Raw genomic sequence first — 18705 nt, 5'->3', positions numbered from 1 at the left:
CCGCGGGTTACACGGGTTAGAATATGAACATATTTCCGATGTCAGAGCTCGCAGACAGTCGGTAAATATGGAGCCAATTTTAAACAATCTTCCTTTTCATTCGGCTCTTCTTTTTTTTTTCAAAACCCTTTGAAAAGAACGGCCTTGAGTTCACAGCGGCGCTCCCGGTTCAGCGAGAACGCGGCGCTGACAGCCCTCGTTAATCTCAAAGAGACTTTTTGCCCCATTTTTAGCACACCTGAGCTCGTGGGTTGGCACAGAGACACTTACAGCGTGTGACAGGTACTCCTGAGAGTGCACCAGACTCTTCACGCTCTCTGCCCCGCTGCTGTTTCCAAGGTGACTGGCGGACATGTTGGGTGTGGAGCAGTGCTTCAGAGTGTGAGCGCTGGCCACGATCTGGCCCTGGATGGTAGCGCCCACAAGGGTCCCGATCACCTCCACTGTCATCCCTGCCAGGACCCAAAACAAAGAGCCTTAATGCTTCGCCGCTGTGGGTTCAAGGCAGGCGATGAGGAGTTCTTGCATAATGAAAGACCTTACGGTAAGCCGTGGCTGAGTCCCTTTCCTTCAGGTCCGTGCTTATGAACATGGTGAGAGCAGAATAAGACACATGGAAACACTGCAAAGACACAAAAGATCAACTTAAGGCTCAGGCTAGACAGGAAGAATTAATTCTGTCAAAGTAAATAAAAAGAAAAATATTAATGCATATATTGTGGTTATGCTAACGAACAATACGTAAAAAGTGATAAAAAAGGACAGCTATAAGAACTTGTTTAAATTTGATATAAATGCATGTTATAAACTGCATGTCATGGAGCCAGAAGACTTTGAACGAGGGCTAACATTACTTGTCCAACTTTAACTAGCTAAATCTAAATCAACAATAAGTTATATACCCTAACCAACTGTTGTAAGTTTTTTAGAACACTATAATTTTGCAAGTTATGAGTTGTTCAAGCCAGAGGGCTGCCGTCATCATGTTAAAGCCGAGATGTTGATCTCCACGGTCCCTCACCGCACTGTGATTCCTCACAACGAGGGACCATGTTGCATTGCGTTGAACTGATTACACGGCTTTTTAAGAAATGGCATCGCTTAAATTGAACTGACTGACATTTGGAGTGCCATGAGGAGCCTTTTTGTTGTAGTTTGGGGAAAAATGAACAAAGTTCATTTGAATCAAAATTAACTGAGCTGATCTGGACTGAGTCATTCATTCATTCATTCATTCATTCATTCATGGATGGATGGATGGATGGATGGATGGATGGAACAGAACATATCTGAAATGAATTGAACTGATATGAACTGAATTAAACTGAACTAAAGTGAAGTGAACAAAGTAAACTTGAGCTGAACTATATAGCTGGACCGAATGACAGGAAAATGAAATCAACTGAAATAAATTCAATTAAACAGAATTGAGCTGAAATTTATTTAACTTACTTCCTTAACCATACTGAACTGACCTAAACCAAATTGGATTACATTTATTTGAACTGAACCAACGTATTATTCTTTTAAATTGGTCTGGATTGAATAGATATTGTCTTGTTTAGATTGTACTGCGTGAAAAAAAATAAACAACTCTGTGTCTTTGGGTGCGGCCAACTAACCGGTTGTGAATAACAAGTCACAACCGGTTAGGCATAAAAAGCTTTCACTGATTAGGAGAAATGTCATTCCTGTTTCCTCCAGATGTGAGGAGAAAAAAAAAAATCCTATGTACCGGTGAGGTGAGGGTGCCATTTACATGCAGTGTTTCAAACTGTGGACGAAAACCCATGCAAGCAGAGGGAAAGATAACCAAGCTAAGGACCTTCATGACATGAGGCAGCTGTCCCTATGAAAATGTTATCATTCCTTCTTAACAAATTCAAAATGCTTTATGCTAAAGTCCAGCTTTAAATAGCCGCATAAACAAAGTGGCTCCGCAATGAAAGACTGGACGCCTTTTTATCCGGCAGGTTCCGGTGAAAAGTGCAAATGCAAAGTACCCATTTGTATATTTATCAAAAGCAATCTGTGCATTTTTTCCGGATCGGCCAAGCTCGGATCTGTTTTCTTCCTCCTCACCACCTCTCCCAGAGAATAGCCAAGCGACCATAGTCCAGCTTCACTTTGTAATTTACTCAAGGGCTCAGTCAGCACCGCCGCCAAATGAGCCTGCGCAGCCAACAACGAAAATAAACGCGCCCGCGAAAGCGTTTATTTCCTCCAGTGTTTTGCCCCCGCGCAGCATGTCATTTTATGGGGCTTTTTACTGGACGCAAACATTTATAGGCTCAATCAGGCCTCGCTTTTCTGGACTGAAACGAAAGTGGGAAGTGATTTATTTGGACGCAAACCCTTTATTAGTTGATTACAGACACAAACACAACGCAGCAGACCGGTGTCTGTTTACAGGCTGTGACGTCCTAAGTGATAGCAGCGGATCTTCACACAAACACAACCGCCGCAGACAATGAAGCTTCGGCTAAAAGTGGCAACCGGCATTTACTGGGCAAGAGGTTCGGGACAGGATGACTGTACAGCCATCAAGTAGTTAGAATTATACGCAGGAACAGCTGACAGCAGTTTGGCTGCCGCGGTCTAAATGCTCCGTAGCACATGTTCTAGAGGGTACCCCGGAGCAGAGAGAGGAGAAACGGGGAGGCGGGGGGGTGGAGAATAATAGCTCAAACCACATAAACAGCACTCAATCGAGAGAACTCGACTTCCCCTTTAAGGGAAGATATATATAGTTTTGGGCTCCACAAAACTGTTCTCGTAAATCCGTCTATCAGACCAGGACATCAGATATCTGCCGTCATCTCCTCCTTCAATGCAAGACATTTGCAACCATTTCTGCACTCCAGTGTTGTAGTAAAGTCACTATGCCTCGAGTCCGAATCCAGGTTCGAGTCTCCAGTGTTCAAGTCCGAGTCAAGTCCAAGTCATTAAAAATAAATCCGAGTCGAGTCCGTGTCAAGTCCACTACTCATCCGAGTCGAGTCCGAGTTGAGTCATTATTAATTCAAGTCGAGTCCAAGTTCTGCACTAAAGTAAGCATAGCCTACATGTTTTAAAAATAAAAAAAATCCACACTCCACCACATTGCACTAATAATTTAGATAATAAAATCATACACTAAATAATATTCTAATGACATGTTAAAATTATAGCCTAATGATATAAAAAAAAGTCGAGTCTTTTTCTCAATTTCCGAGTCAGAATGATCTGAATGTAGGAGTCCGAGTCCAAGTTCGAGTCATCAGTGCTCAAGTCCAAGTCAAGTCACGAGTCTCTAAATTTAGCTAATGACTCGGACTCGAGTTCGAGTCTCGGACTCGAGTTCGAGTCTCGGACTCGAGTACTACAACACTGCTGCACTCTGTTTCTACGTTATGAAACACGTCTGCCCACGCCAGGGAGACGAACCAGTCAGGCCATTCGCCGACTGTTTTTCCTCCCTCAGCGTCTACCGCGTGTCGGAGTAGTGCGAAACACATCGCTCGGCAGCGCGAAGCGTTCCCGTGAGCCGAGGAAGCGCGCGTACTCACATTGACGAGGGTTTGGTAGAGGCAGTAGAAGACCAGGTACCAGACGAACCTGCCTTTGTCGAAGGGAGGGACAAACCAGAGGTAGAAGTACGACACCACCAGAAACGGCGTGCATCCCAGTAGCCTGTGGAGCAAAAACAAAAAGAGGAGAGAATGATAGATGAGATACCAGAAGGGTAAGGGAGACTTGGTCCATCCATTCTTCTGCTGTTCTTTGCTTGTATATGAGATTAAATCACAGCGACGACCGGTCCATGAGGGTAAATAAATAAAAACAGACAAAGGCAGCGCCCGCATTACTGTAGAGGAGGTCCCAATCCGTGCTGTCTCGTTATCACTGCTAAACGAAAACACCGAGGTGCTTGAGTACCTCCGCTTGAGACAGAGACTGACCCCCCCGTGCATGAATGGAGAAGTCTCCTACCAGTGGAACAGGCCTAAAAAAAAAAAACTCCATATATATAGAGGCCATCCCGGACAGATCCCCAAACTACCTCAGCTGTCTCATTTCGATGCAGAGGAGCAGCAGCTGCACTCAAAGCTCCCCTAGGATGACGGGGGAGCTCACAAACAGCAGGACTCTCATCCTGTCTGTAGGAATAAAACACGCCACCCTACGGAGAAAACTCATTTCAGCTCTTTGTATCTGGAATCTCATTCTTTGATGAGGGTAAGAACGTGGACATACGGGTAGTTTGTAAACTTCGCCTTTTCAGCGCTTTCTTAACCCATCCGTAACTCCATCTTCTGCCCCTTCCTGTCGTCATTCATCAACTTAAAACTGAGATAAAACCCCTTTTGCTTGAGACAGAGACTGACCGCCTACCTAAAGGGAACCGTCCACCTGTTCCTGGTTGAGAACCATTTCTTCAGACTCTCATTTCAGCTGCAACGAACCACTCCAACGCACATTGAAGGTCATGGTCATGCTAAGAAAACTACATCAGTCGCAGAAATCAAAGGTGTCACTTTTGTTTCCAAACCAGCTCCTGCCCATAGCCCTATGCATATCATAGGTCTTCAATAAACGCGCAAACTTAAAACTCCCACGATGACCCACGCAGCCCTTTAACGTCACACAAGCCGAACCGCAGAGATCGTGGGTCAGAGCCCTTTGAAAGAATGCAGCGGGTGTTGCAGAACTGAAGAAGCGTGGCTTAGAAGCTACAGCACTACGTTGGCAATGGGTGCTGTACCTTCACGGCTGAACGCTGGTGTCGCAATCGTCGCTCATGTCATTCTTTTGCATTCGATTCTGCTGTTTAACATTTTTCTCAGATGAGACACTGGAGGACAAGGAAGTGCCTCTGCTCTCCAGGAGCTTGCTTTGTTTCATTTCACATGACTATGCCACACCTATTCCGGTATTACCCCCTGTGGTTCATGGTGGTCATGGGTATGTTGCTCCCTCCACAGGTGGATCAGGGCTGAAATACTTGTGAGCTTACGTCAACTCTCCAATTCTTTGTCGATACCTTTCAGTTAATCGCAAGACACAGCGAACGTATACAAATCTCGGAGAACAACACAAACAGGATTTGTGACAAAAAAAAAAAACAGCCCTTGCCGTGTTCAGTGAAAACTAGCAGCAAGCTGTGGCAGTGCTGTAGAAACACACCAGACAACCCATAAGGTAGCCCTGGCACCACATACTCTCACAGCACTCCCCAAAAAACAACGAAGCCTTCAACACATCCATAAAACAACCGTGATTGAACAACTAAGCTACCATGATCCCCCCCTGAGCAAAAGGAAACTGGGATCTACACCGATTCAGAGCATCACAACTAATCACAGCAGGGGCATGAATGTGGTTTTGTCATTTTCACATCACTATTTAACTCAAGCCTTCTTTTTTTGCCCGATTACAGGCTTCTGCTCTAAGTATGGCAGGAATCTGCCCTGGGAAATGCAAGAAAGGAAGAAAATGGGAAAAAAAAAAAAAAAAGAAAAACTCCAACCCCACAGGCAGCACTGAAAGACAGACACACACACACACACACACACACACATGCAGATGTATTACACACACAAACCCATGAATATGTAGCACGCACTTAGGCAAAAGCTGCATGAAGTGATTCGGCTGTGATGTCCTTTCCTCAGAACTTGGAGGGATACAGTATGTGGGCCATGTATAATTCATAAGTATACAACTTGTCTGTGTCATTATGGTTGAAGCAAACTGCTGCACGTAGCAAAATAACGAGGTAAAAAAAAAAAAAAAAGGCCGGATGATTGATGGCCGTCGGTATAACCCGTCTGCAAACGCCAACCGACGCATCATCCACCGTCTTTCACTTGTTACCAGTCAAAATCCAGTTTGTCATGCAGCCTGAGGGCTTGAACAGGACGCAGATAAAAAAAAAAAGACACTTATAGATAATGGACTGCTATTTGACCTGCTCTCCACTAGCACAGCAATATTATTAAAAAAAAGAGGCAAACAGAGGCCAGTTACAGTCATTTCTGGCATCATCCAGCACCGCCACCTCACTCTCCTCCTGATTGTTTGCGCAAACAAAGGCGGTCGACAACGCTGGTGCTGCATTATTGACCGCTTGGACAGTGGGAGTGCTGAAAGAGCCACAGGAAGGTGGGGGGGGGACAGGACAGTTAGAATGTTCCTGCAAGATGACTGCAGCTCGGGCAGAGGCAACAAAGTCACGCGCGCTAACACCCGAGTGCTTTCTGACACATTTTGCATGCGTGAATGAATGGCGACACCTGTCCCGGTAATTTGCACAGATTTAATTACAGCAGGGCTGGGCTGATGGGAGGCCGACACTGATAATTCTCCTCTCACTCGCTTTTTTTCTGGCCGTTAATTAGATGTAGCGAAGTGGCACAGAGCAGATTTGAATAAGGTCTTACAGGTCAGGGTGGGCTCTTGATGGGCTTTCGGCTATTCCAAGTCATAAATCTCAGTAGCAAAAGTAATATACAGCGTCAGGAATACAGCAACAGGACATGGATGACTTGCTATGTCTAAACTGAAACATTTAAATAATTAAAAAAAATTAAATAAACTGAAACAATACGGCAGTTAAGTCAAAGACTACAATTAGTAGAAATACTTGATGGCAGTTCCTGCCTAAGCTGGAACAACCAGTTGTTGTTTTTTTCTCACGGGGTAATAATGGAGAGCTTTCTCTTCCCTTGAGGAATGCAATCCTCATTTGAAAACTACTTTTTGTAACGACACGGGTTATCTTTTAACGCGTTATTGTAAAAAACGCGTTCCGTTGTACAAACGGGGTGTATCTTTTTTACGGCACAGAAACGCAAGGCAGATACCCGATCTATGCGACGGGGAAAAAAAACGGCCCGGACACTGTGAGCTCTGAAAGCCTCGTTAATCCTGCGGTGTGAAAGGTATTTACCTGAGCAAAGATAACCATCTAAAGTGTGCTGACAGGTACGCTTCAGGGCTGCTAGCCTAAACGTTGGTAAATGCGAGATGAGAGAGCTGCGGCCTCAAAACTTTGCCCTCTAACGCACAAACCGAGAGACCTGCGTAAAACATCAACTGGCCATCTACATTTAATGATATATTAAACTATATGGCATACTTTTCATGTCACTTTATGACTCAGGGAAATTCCAAAAAAAAGTAAAAAAACAAAGCAACTGGACTTGTTTTCCGTAGTTGAAGACGTTTCGCTTCCGAAACGTCTTCAACTACGGAAAACAAGTCCAGTTGCTTTGTTTTTTTACTTTTTTTGGAATGACCATGACCTGGATGACTGAGAATCTTCACCAGCATGACTCAGGGAGATAAACTTGTTTCGGCTGTGTCACTCTACAACAATAAATACATACTTCTGCAACCCTCACTATTTCCTCTAACTGTGTTTTTCAAAGGTAGATAATCTTGAAAAACAGCTCCAATTATGTTTGTTTTTTTCTTCTTCTTCTCCTTCTTCCTGCCCTGATGACAGTTTGCAACAGTCACAAATACCGAGCATTGCTGCAGCCGCAGGGTGGGGGTTGGTGGGGTGGGGCATACTGGGGCCAAAGACTCCATCCTTAGGAAGTCAGGAGATAGAAATCACTTAATTTCTGGCTGTGAATAGGTTCAGTTCCCTGGTGAATGGACGGACGGGACTTTCCAAACAGGATAGAACCGAGGGGAGTGACCTGCCCTGTCACTGTAAAAATCACACACAGGGGGGGGGGAATGCACTCGTTCACATAACACACACACAGAGGCTGGAACGCTCTCGTCTACGTGTTCCCGTGGGTAATCAAAGCTGATTTACCAACAGCATCTGTCTGCGACTGAGTGTGGCAGGCCAGGCAACGGTGGATTTGGACCGCCTCCAGCGGCGACGGTTTGTGTGTAATCTACGGTTTTAGAAAAGAAAACCTCCAGCGCTGTGACAGAAAGAGTCACGCTGACTGTGTTTTAAAGAAATATGCTGCAGAAACGCTTATCAGCTTATAAAAACAAATAAAATCGCGACTTTTAGGAAAGGGATTAGCGTGAACGCTGACGTGAAACATCAAATAAATCCACACTGATGTTGACATGCACGCCGTTTCACTGACAGCCCCGACACACGGAGGCACAACGTACCGCGTCACAAGAAATTAGGATTATTTTAACCTAGTAAGCCATTCAAAAAGCAAAAGTCAGATGTTTTATTGATTTCACATACTGATATACACCTGTTGTATATTTCAAGGGTTCTGTCACCTTAATTTAGAGGACTCTGGAGTAGGCCTACAACTAATGAAAATCCAAAAGTAACTTTTCAAAACGGTTTTGTACTAAATTAGTCCAGTAATATATATATATATATATATATATATATATATATATATATATATATATACAAAGTGTTTTGGCCCACACAATCATAGAAAAAACAGCTGATTTGACCGTTGACAAGCTCATTCACACCCTCCAGTAATCCACAAAAGGTCACTGTAGAAACAGCTGTCTGCTTACAGATTGCTCTGTCCAAGCATACTGATGGAAAGGTGAGCGGGGGGGGTACACAAGCAACAGGAATAACTGCAGCCGTGATGGGACTGTGTGTGAAGCAATCTGCCTATTCTTTAAAGCACATCTGTCCTAAAATGGTCCTTTAAAACAGCAATGTAAATAAATTATGTTGCAGAATGAAAAGTATTTCCAAAATTACACGCAAGTTAAATTTGATGAAATAAACATAGACTGAAAAAGCATTATAAAAACTAAAGTCATATTCAATAAATTAGAATGGTATCAACAAGTCAATTTGTTTCAGTGACCCAGTTAACTAAGGTAAACACATTTTATAGCTTAACACTTATTTCTGTGAATAACAATAATGTTTTGCTGACATTTAATGAAAACATGACATTTAATATTAGAATATTACAGCAACCCGATAAAAAACATATATTTTTAACAAAGAAATGCGGGCTTAATGAAAATTATGTTTAATACTTGGTTAAAGGTTGTTATTTGCAAAAAGGTACTTTTAATAGGACAAACGAGCCTCATTGGAACCCATATTCTAATGTATTGAAAATGAATATTTTAGCTTGTGGTTAAAACGGTTCATTATAACAGCACAAAATATACAGAAATAGAAATGATGCTTTCCATCACTATAGTCTGATAAAGGGTTTCATTTTAAATTATATTAAAGGTGTTAGCAGTGTACCACTAACATACTTTTTAGACTTTTTTCAAGAAGTAAATTTTCTTAAAACATGGGCTTCATTATATATATGTATATATATATATATATATATATATATATAAATAAATAAATAAAGAGAGAGCGATAGAGAGAGAGATATAGAAAGAGAGTGTTTAAGTGCATTAATGTATAATGCAACTCATAATACATGAGTTGTACCTTTTGACCTGAAGTTTTAAATTAAATTAAACTTTTAAAGACACTCCAATTCCCACAGACACACATGTGCACATTGTACACACTGGTGTAAAAAAAAAAAAGAATACAGGTGAATCCAATCTTAGTCGATTGTTCCCTGGCATGAAAGGAGAAAGAGCCACCCACGCCCTTTAAGTAAACCATCAGTGCCCTAGAGCAGAGGCAACGTCGAGAACAACGCTTTACAAAGCCTGTTTATCTACCGCAATCCTCCGGTGTGACTGCTGAATGATCGAGAAGTGGAGCAAACAGCTCATCGTGAAGCAACCGTAATTATATGCAAGAGCGAGGGAGCAAAACCAAACATGGTTCATAATTCATGAGCGGATGAGAGTTCTCCATGCAGGCTTTGTTGTGCAGGAACAACAAGTTGAACAAATATTCTTCAAGTGACTTTCAAAACTAAATAAAGCCATGACGTCGCTCACCAGGGCATGAGTCTGCCGATCTTGGTCCATTTGCTCTTTGTGATGAGGAACCCAATGATGGGGTCAGTCACTGCACCCCACACTCTCCCTATGAACAGCACCAGGGAGGCCTCGAAGGCGTTGATCTGCGGCACATAAAGAATGCGATTCAAGTTGGAGTACTTTTCTCTCTCTTTTTTTCTTTTTTTAGCTATTTGTGAATGCAAGAACTCTTTCCGATACGTTGCTATGTGTTTCATGGACCAAAGAGTTTACCCGAGCAACATCGAGCAGGTAGATTTGCAGGAAGAAGGCCGAGGCACTGGCAGCCACCTCCTTGGGAGCGGCACCGATAGCGAAACATAATTTGTTGCACGTCGTCAACTTCTGGTTCACGTTTGTCTGCGGAGACAGAGGGTGGGAAAGTAAGGTGAGACGGCTTTAAATTCATAGGAAAAAAATGCCAAGAATGATGACAGCATAGCTCCGCCTTTATCTTTAACAGTGAAAGAATTTCATATTGTGAGGCGGACACTAGTGAGTAGGTGTGAGTACAAATTTACGTCTAATGCCTTATTTCAAAGCGGCTATTAGTTGGAGATTACAGCTGTCAGACACTGACATTTGTAACCTGGCTTGAAACAATTACATATTCAATCGTAACAATGATTTGTGATGAAGCAAATTTGTTTCCCCTCAATTGGTCATAAGAAAAGTTGATATCGATAAAGTTTTGAACGAGTCCATAGAGAAGACACAAACACATAATGACAGATCAGTGCAAAGCAGTACATAAATGTTTAAGCGTAAGAAAGAGACACGTGATTTTCAAAATGTTTTACGCCTAAAAATCTTAAAAGTGTGGCACGCTGTTGTATTCAGCCCACTGTCAGGGAGTACTTTGTAAAATCTTCTTTGGCTGCAGTTACAATGGCAAGAGCCCCGACAGGCTTCCCTGTCCCTGCTACACAGAACTAGCTTCCCCACAGCATGATGCTGTCCCCGCCGTGTTTTACCGCATGAAAAGAGCAGCTCGGCATTTTAAAAAGCCATGTTTGCGTTTTCCTCCTTCTTCACAATTCTTTCCCACTTTGTCTTCGTCACATAATCTTCAGATAAAATATATTATAGGTTTTTGGGATCGTAATGCAACGGGAAAAAGTTCAACACACACAAAATGAAAAAAAAAAAAAGCTTCTGTGCGGTTTTATATATAGGAATCTTCAAAAGAGGCTCCAAAAATAACATTTCCTCCATACATTCACGCTGCAGTAACTCAGCGACTCATGATCTTTACAGTAATGTAGGTGCACGCTACGCATGGATTTTGCTTCCCAAAAAAAGCTATTTGGTTTGTTCTTGCAGAGAGGACAGATCTTCATTCATAGGTCACCATGTGTGTGTGTGTGTGTGTGTGTGTGTGTGTGTGTGTGTGTGTGTGTGTGTGTGTGTGTGTGTGTGTGTGTGTGTCTATGGATTGGAACAGAGTTAGAAATAGACCCCTGCTGGCTGTTAGAGCTGTGGTCCACGGGCGCAGACGCTGGTTCTTATGGAGGAGCCGCAGAATCCCACTAAACCCATCCGTGGCTGTGTTTCCTTTCCAGTGCCCTGCTAAAACCATTAAGCAATTCACCTTGTGTGTTTATGTGTGTATATGTGTGTGTGTGTGTCTGTGTGTGTGTGGGCAGTTTGGGCAGCACAACATTTGCTACTGTCTCCGAGGCCACATCTCGGCCTTTTTTTTTTGCCTTTTCCCCTCTCCACAGATATAGCGTCTGGTGTCGCACACAAAATAGCTCCAGTCCACATCCAGTGGCAAGGCCTGGCTGACAGCTCCTCTCCCCAGAGTTAAATGAAAGACGGAAATCACCAAAGCGACCGCAACCACGGCCCGGCGCACTGTTATTACCCGGCTCAGGTTTTCTCTTCCTCCCCGGTTCGCCCCCATCAAAACACGGAGGGGCTGGAGGACGACAATTACCAGGAGGGGAGGTGTGTAATTATTCAATCATAAGACAAGCGGGTCGGAGGTAAGTAAAGGCTGCTCGGTGGTTCCGACTTCAAAACCCTCTGTTCTTCCACTCTCACTGCAATTATCCTTAATTGGAGAGAGGGGGTTAAAAAAAAAAAAAAATAAAAATCAAAGTCCCGGCTGTCTGGAGAGTGAGAGCTTAACTGATGATGTGCAAGAAAAAAAAAAACAGCTCTCCCAGCATGTCTCTAAACACTTTTTTTTCCCACGAAAAATCTTACGCTCTGCGTCTCATTACCGACTTCTCCTCATCAAAGAACACAAACAGGATTTCCTCCTCTCGTCTCTGCCGTTGTCTTGAAGCAAACGCAGAGCTTAGTCCGTACAGTAAGTAGGCTGTGCAGATAGTGGGGGGGGGAACGGCGGCTCGGAGTCAAAGGGGGGCAACCGCAGGAGTTCAACGCAGCGCAGGAGCAAGCGGGCAAGGACGGGGAGGCCTAATCTCTGAAGCTGATTAATCTTCAGGCTCTGCGGGGAGACCCTCTTAATGACGACTGATAATTAAAGAATGGATGGGGAGGGAGGGGGGGGTGGATAATGACTTAACCAATCACGTTTCATGGACTGAAGGGTTTCAAATGAAAAGGGTCATACCGCCACAGATCTCATTTGGAAGAGTCGGGAAACTTCAAGCCGTCTCCTGATAAGAGGGTAAGGCTTACGGCGGCAGAAAGTTATGAGAAGCCCTGCAACGTCAAAGTCGTTTCTGCCGTTCCCAAGCGCCTCTGCTGCCTGTGCCTAAATCACAGCAGAGAGCTGTTCGCGAGGAATTTACAGTGGTAGTTTCCACAGAGCTAATTATGGTATGTATTATATTACACAAGAAAGGCATTCGTGTCTGGGAAGAGAAAGAAACGGATTCGTGCTGTTCTCCAGGTTTTACAGACGAATCTCTGAAAAAAGCACGGTGTCCATTTCTATTCAGCCTCCTTTCCTTTGACACCTCTACGTAACGCTGAGTGCAGCCGGCCGCCTTTACCTAATGTGCCAACAGAACTTGGGATTTAGTTCGGCGTTAATTTATACAGCTGTTCTGTGAAGGCTTCAAACGACGGAAGAACACTGGCGAATCGCGAAGAACCAGGGACGCAGCAGACGAGTCAGGGGTAGCCCTGTGAGCGGGAATGTGCCATAAAATGTTCAAATCTGTTCAAGCTATCCATCATCTGACAATGAAAAGAGGATGGCGCGACCGCATATCTAGGTGGAGGTCCATGTAAACTCAAAGGGCTGCTGAAGGAGAACATAATTCAGAGAAGCAGCCGAGAGGCCCATGGTAACTCTGGAGAAGCTGCAGAGATCCAAAGCTCGGGTGGGGGACTCTGTCGACTACTCTGATCTTCATCAGGGATGCTTCAGAACATTAGAGAGAGGAAGTCCCGTTTATAGTTTGCCACAAGCTACGTAGGGAGCACGACGTGAGGAAACAGGGTGGTGGTAGTATCATGGTGTGTGTGTGTGTGTGTGTGGGGGGGGGGGGGGGGGGGGCTTTTCTTGAGCAGGAGCAAGGAAGCAGTTCAGAACTGCACAGATAATCATATCGACACAATTCTACAAACCAAATCCCCTTTCCTACCCGGGTGCTCTTGGATGGCTTAAATGTTTCAATCCACAAAGGCAACAAGGCTTAGTTTTATTTTAGTTTTCATTTGCATAAATGTATCATTTGCAAGAAGATTAAATGCTGGTGAAACAGGAAGTCCTACTTCTCATATTTCCTTCTCAGACACCAGGAACTGTCGGCTATGGCTTGTCAGGCTAAACACCGATACGATGTCTAGACAGAGACCAGGCATCCACCGCTCTTTCGCTTTTTCTGTCCAGAAAGAGTAAAAGGATGAGCCCGACCCATTGATCCAGATAGATGATTTAAAGAAACAGGCTCAATGGGACGAGTGTAAAACATGGATGAGCATTTCTCATTCAGGGAACTAATTCTGTGGTCTGTTTTAGAGGAAATGCAATCCCACTTATTAATTCATATTTATAGCAGCAAATTCAAACTCATCCTTGTCAATATGTTAAATGAGGACAACAGAAGTAAATAAAGTCAGGAGAAAACCGGGTGTTAGATTAATTGCTTAGATGACAGTTATTCCTGGCGGTTTCGCCTTTATGTCCTCATAAATACCTGCAATTTTAAGTTTATGCACACACACACACACATAAAGACAGACATTTAATAAAGAACACATTCATAAACTTCTCTCATCCTTTGTGAAACACTGCCTCATCTTCAAAGTATTTCCTCAAAGGTGACAACCTGGATGACAGAAGCTTGGCAGAGACGGGAGAGTTGCAGAACCGGTTGCGGTGTGTGAGGCAGCGGGGGGGGGGGGGGGGTCGCAGGGGACTCGGAGCTGTTGCAGCAAAGCAGGAGATGAGCGACTGTTGTGGTACTGCTGTGGGACAACACACAGAGCACCCGCACAAAAAAAAAAAAAAAAAAACGTCCCGCGCACAAAGGGACGTAAACTCTTTCATGGACTTGTCTGCAGGCTTGGGCCGGTACGGGATTCTCACGGTAAAAGGACAATGGTTTGTCACTGTCACTGTGCTGGCGTGAATATTTAAAGCAAACGAAAGTACAACGCGAGCTAATCGTTTCCTTTTAAATCGGAAAGCAGCAATAACGTCTACAGCTGTTAAAGCTATCACTATAATTATATAATAATAATCATATTTTGATTACTATACACCTATGCAAAAATATGAAATAAACAATCTCCGAATGCATTAGTTGCTTTCAAGAAATTAGCTAATAACAGAGAATATAAAATAACGTTAATTAATAATAATTTTAGCTGGTGAATCAGTTGGGCTATCTGATCAGACAACCAATTTGTAGTTTTAAAAGAGTATTACCCTAAGATCTACTGGCGGCTCACCCTTATTTACCGCACAACCGCTATCAAGAAGTACTTCCTAACCAGTAACCATGACAGAAGCGTGGGAGATTTCACTGCACCGTCTTACTCTATGCGACAGAAAACAAACTTTTCTGTTGCAAATTCTTTAGAATACCATCAAAAGGGTGCTTCTTTCAGCCAGCTGATCTGCAGCGTGCAGCAACAGAAGGCAGAGGTTGTGGCGCTGCGTTACTGTCTGCCCCAGACGGCTGGAGAAAACGGGACCGTCTGGCACTTTCTTTAGGATCTCGGTAGAAGGGGCCTTCTTTCAGGCAGCTGACTGGCAGTGAGCAGCCGCAAGCGGGGGAGGGCTGGTGCTCCCTGCAGCCCGGAGGAAATCCAACACGTTAGCGCATTTCTTTGGCTTCTCGTTAAAAGGAGCCTTCTTTCAGCCAGCTGACGGGCAGTGTTCAGCAACGGCCGGGGGAGGGGCTTCGCTGGCCTGCTCCATGATCCATGTGGCTTCATGTCTTAAAACCTTAGTAACCTGCCCGTATCGACATGACCCATGTAAGGAGTGGACCATGTACGCAGGACGTTTCCTACTCTTAACTGTTCCTCCAAATAAGGAGCGCACGTAAAATCACAACGAAGCGAGGTCAACCCATTCTTCTACCCCGACAAAGTTGTCCAAGTCGTCTGTTTGGCTTGCCTTGTTTCCCGGTGATCGACTGATATGACCAGGACCATTACCAGGAGAGCAACGTTCCGGCGGTTCTCGCGGCAAATCGGAACAGATTTTCCTCAATTGAATAAAATCAGCTTGGAGGGAACTGACTTCTTTATCTGGAGGATTTACAGTCCAAGGGGAAAACAATGAACCTGATTAATCACACACACACACACACAAGATAAGCAGCTGCAGGCATCACACTTTTTTACTCTCCATCCAATCAAGTCGGTCACGGGCGAGCCTGAACAGATTACATCCAGATGTTCAAAGGAGGATAACAGCTTCTGCGTTACGGCGGCGACGTGAAGACAAGCAAAAAAAGAAGAAAAGGAAAAAGAAAGACAGGGCAAGAGAAAAATGAAGTAGGGGCTTACCTGCTGAGGGGTTTTGGGAAACAAGGGTGCACTGGGCTTGGGGAGCTTCCCCGCCGAGCCCTGGGCTCTGCTCTCCACTTTGGTCATGGCCGAGAGGTTGTGTGCGAGCCGACAGCTGTACCTCTGCTGCTGCGCGTGCTGGGGAATGATGAAGTGATGAGCGCGGCCGTGACTCCGGGTGTGATCCAGAGTGGCCTGCCACTGGGAGGTGCGTGTCAGGGGCTGGAACGGGATGTGGCTCCGCGGGCGTGAGTGAGCCGCCGCTCCGGAGGCCGGGAGCTCCTCCTGCCCCTCGCTGACGGCTCGGCCTCTTTCCGCCGCCATTCACATGCTGCTGTGCTCTGGAACGGTGCCAGGAGGGAAGGGCAAAGAAAGAGATACATGAAAGATCTCACCTGTTCTCTCTCTCTCTCTCTCTCTCCCTCTTTCTCTCTCTCACACAAAAACACACACAGGTATGCTGTGGAACAGTCCACCGCAAGAATGCAGGCATGTACGCACACATTCAGGTGCAGCGTCAAGCGCTGTTTGGACGATCGGAAGTGCTGCAGGAGAGCGTTTCAGTGCAGATGCAGTGGAGCGAGACATGAGAAACGGCACTGACACTTGACTAAATGACACTTTTAGTGCATAAATAGACAGTGGCGGTTTTTGCAATTAAAGGGCTGTGGGAGATCCCCTCCCTCTGGTCTCACCTCCCATTACGCCTAAGACTGTTATTTTCTGAAAATGGCTTTTCTGAACCCATTAACTACACTACACAATGGCGATTTTTTTATATTGTAGGTATGGCTCGCCACCCAGGGTGACATCTCATCGGAGGCGGCAAGAAAAAGGGAGACAATGTTTTTGTTGTGTGTTGTTTTTTGACAAAATGTTCATTTAGTATGCAAAAAAACACAGGAGAAGCATTTCCAGTGCTTTTAAGTCTGAGGGCCACCTTAGGTTGGGGGAAGCCAGAAAACTGTATGCTCTTTGCAGAGGGAGGGGGGGGTGAAGCGGGACGCAAAAGGAGGGGCTTGCCTAAGGCACAACAACTATAAGGACTGCTACTACAACCAAAACTTGTGGGCCTGCTTGACGTTAGCTTTTGTGCCTTGCAAAGTTGAACCTAGCTCAGAAAGCATGGTGACAGCTCGTGGCTGTAGTACCGCTTTCAGCCACACGGGCTTTTCCACACCTGACCGGAGGGATGACGGCCCCTTTCCTTCTCCAGCGCCCCACTATTCTTATATTGATGTTGGATCTTCGTTTTTAAATGTTTATGTATTATTGATATAAGGATACTTTTGGCTAATGAGACAATCCTGAGGAAATTGGATTTTACCAACTGTTTAGAGGGGGAATTGTACCTCAAGTTTTAATAAATCATGAAATGTGTCTTAAAATAAAATCTGTATTCGCTGTAAAATAATCTTGTCCAAGTATTTAGAAAAGCTTCTTTTTTGTGCTTTAGTATTTAGAAGTTGCTGCTGTTGTTGTTGTTGTTGTTTTCAAGTTCTTGTGCTGCCCCCCCACAAGATTTCACCCCGAGTGATAAACCATATGCCCCATGTTAAAAATCTAAATCATACATGTAAACAGACAACAAATGCCTTTCGTTTGCTCAGTGACACCCTTGCAGAACACCCAGGGGCTGGAATCAGACAATGTTCCATGCAGGAAGGTGTCCATCTCTGTCTCTACCGCTACAGCTGAGCGCATCCCTCCGCTCTGCAGCTCCTAACAACACCGGAGGATGCAGCAGCGTCATCTTACCTCGGTCTCGCAGGGAAAGGCCAGCCGCGGCCGCCGTCACGTTGGAGGGCTGGCGTCTGGTCTGCGCCCCGCTCAGACAGTCGATCCGACGGGCAGGATGAGTAGGTAGACTGCGGAGGATGGAGACGATCCGCTCCGCTCCGATTCTGCCTCCTTCCAGCAGCCGACAGTCAGTGACGGGGCTGCGCCCCGCGGGGCCGCGGTGGTGTACGAAACGTGCCTGCGCGTGAGTGGACGTGTGCGCGCTGCTGGGTGGTGGGGGGGATTATGGGACGATTAATCTCCAGCAGCAGTTTCTGTTGTTGTGGATTGACATCATCAATTTTTTTCCCCGCCTGCTGTCGTTACTGTGTTTGTGAGACAGAAAAAAGAACGTCATCTTTAATCTGTGCTCTGATTTGCTTTGAGTTGAATCCCTTCAGGATTTACAGGTCAAACCATATGTTTAAGACGACAGGTAACCTTTTTGTCCCTGTCTAACATAGAATAAGACTAAAATTTTTAGAAGTTTAGATCAATAGATATGATCACAGTTTGCTAAATGTCAGAATATTGCAACATTTTTAAGAGAATTTGAAATTCCGTCTTCAGATTCAGAAGTCTATGTACTAAAGCTGGGATTCCCAAATTATTTAGCCTTTGACCCAAAACATAACAGTGCCATACACTGGTGACCCCCTTTGGGGAGGTGTTATATTTTTTGGGGGGAAGTTATTGGAATAACGTTATAATATTACGAGAATAAAGTAGCATTTTCATAGGGAAAGGGAAGCCTTTACCCTGCATTACAATGAGGAATGTTGTAAAGCATCTTGAAGAGTTATACTTTGGTATAAGTTTCACAAATAATGAAATACTAAATCTTTTTAGCACATCAGCATCATATCATCTCGCGACTCTCAAGAGATGTCTCGCAGCCGCACGGGGTGTCCCAGGCCCCACTTCTGGAACCCCTGCACAAAAGGACTATGCCTTTTTACCATGTCAAAACATCTGAGTTAAAAAGGTGAAATACATATGGCTTTCTTGTGGGTCATCATCAAACACAAATCAGACAATAGTCTATATCAGGGGGACATTTTTGGACACAAGGGTGCCAGTACTCCAAAA

At 44.6% G+C, this 18705-nt stretch overlaps 1 protein-coding gene across 2 annotated transcripts in view; it reads right to left on the bottom strand.

Moving 5' to 3' along the window:
- The window catches only part of mfsd2b (major facilitator superfamily domain containing 2B), a 28869-nt gene extending 11049 nt beyond the window's left edge, over positions 1-17820 (bottom strand). The window contains exons 1-7 of one of the 2 annotated variants that reach the window (XM_021318606.2): positions 17596-17820; positions 15838-16178; positions 10126-10251; positions 9871-9995; positions 3549-3672; positions 544-622; positions 271-452 (exon numbers count right to left, since the gene is read on the bottom strand). In XM_021318606.2, the coding sequence (XP_021174281.2) occupies positions 271-452; positions 544-622; positions 3549-3672; positions 9871-9995; positions 10126-10251; positions 15838-16161 (960 nt within the window). In that variant the 5' untranslated portion in view covers positions 16162-16178; positions 17596-17820. The remainder of the gene's footprint in view (positions 1-270; positions 453-543; positions 623-3548; positions 3673-9870; positions 9996-10125; positions 10252-15837; positions 16179-17595) is intronic. The other variant, XM_036147633.1, reaches the window with a different exon arrangement.
- Between the last annotated feature and the right edge of the window lie 885 nt (positions 17821-18705).

This window comes from Fundulus heteroclitus, chromosome 15 (genome assembly GCF_011125445.2).
Source record: "Fundulus heteroclitus isolate FHET01 chromosome 15, MU-UCD_Fhet_4.1, whole genome shotgun sequence".
Classification (NCBI taxonomy): domain Eukaryota; kingdom Metazoa; phylum Chordata; class Actinopteri; order Cyprinodontiformes; family Fundulidae; genus Fundulus; species Fundulus heteroclitus.
Note: the sequence above shows the minus strand (reverse complement) of the source record. Positions and strands in the feature narration are given on the sequence as shown.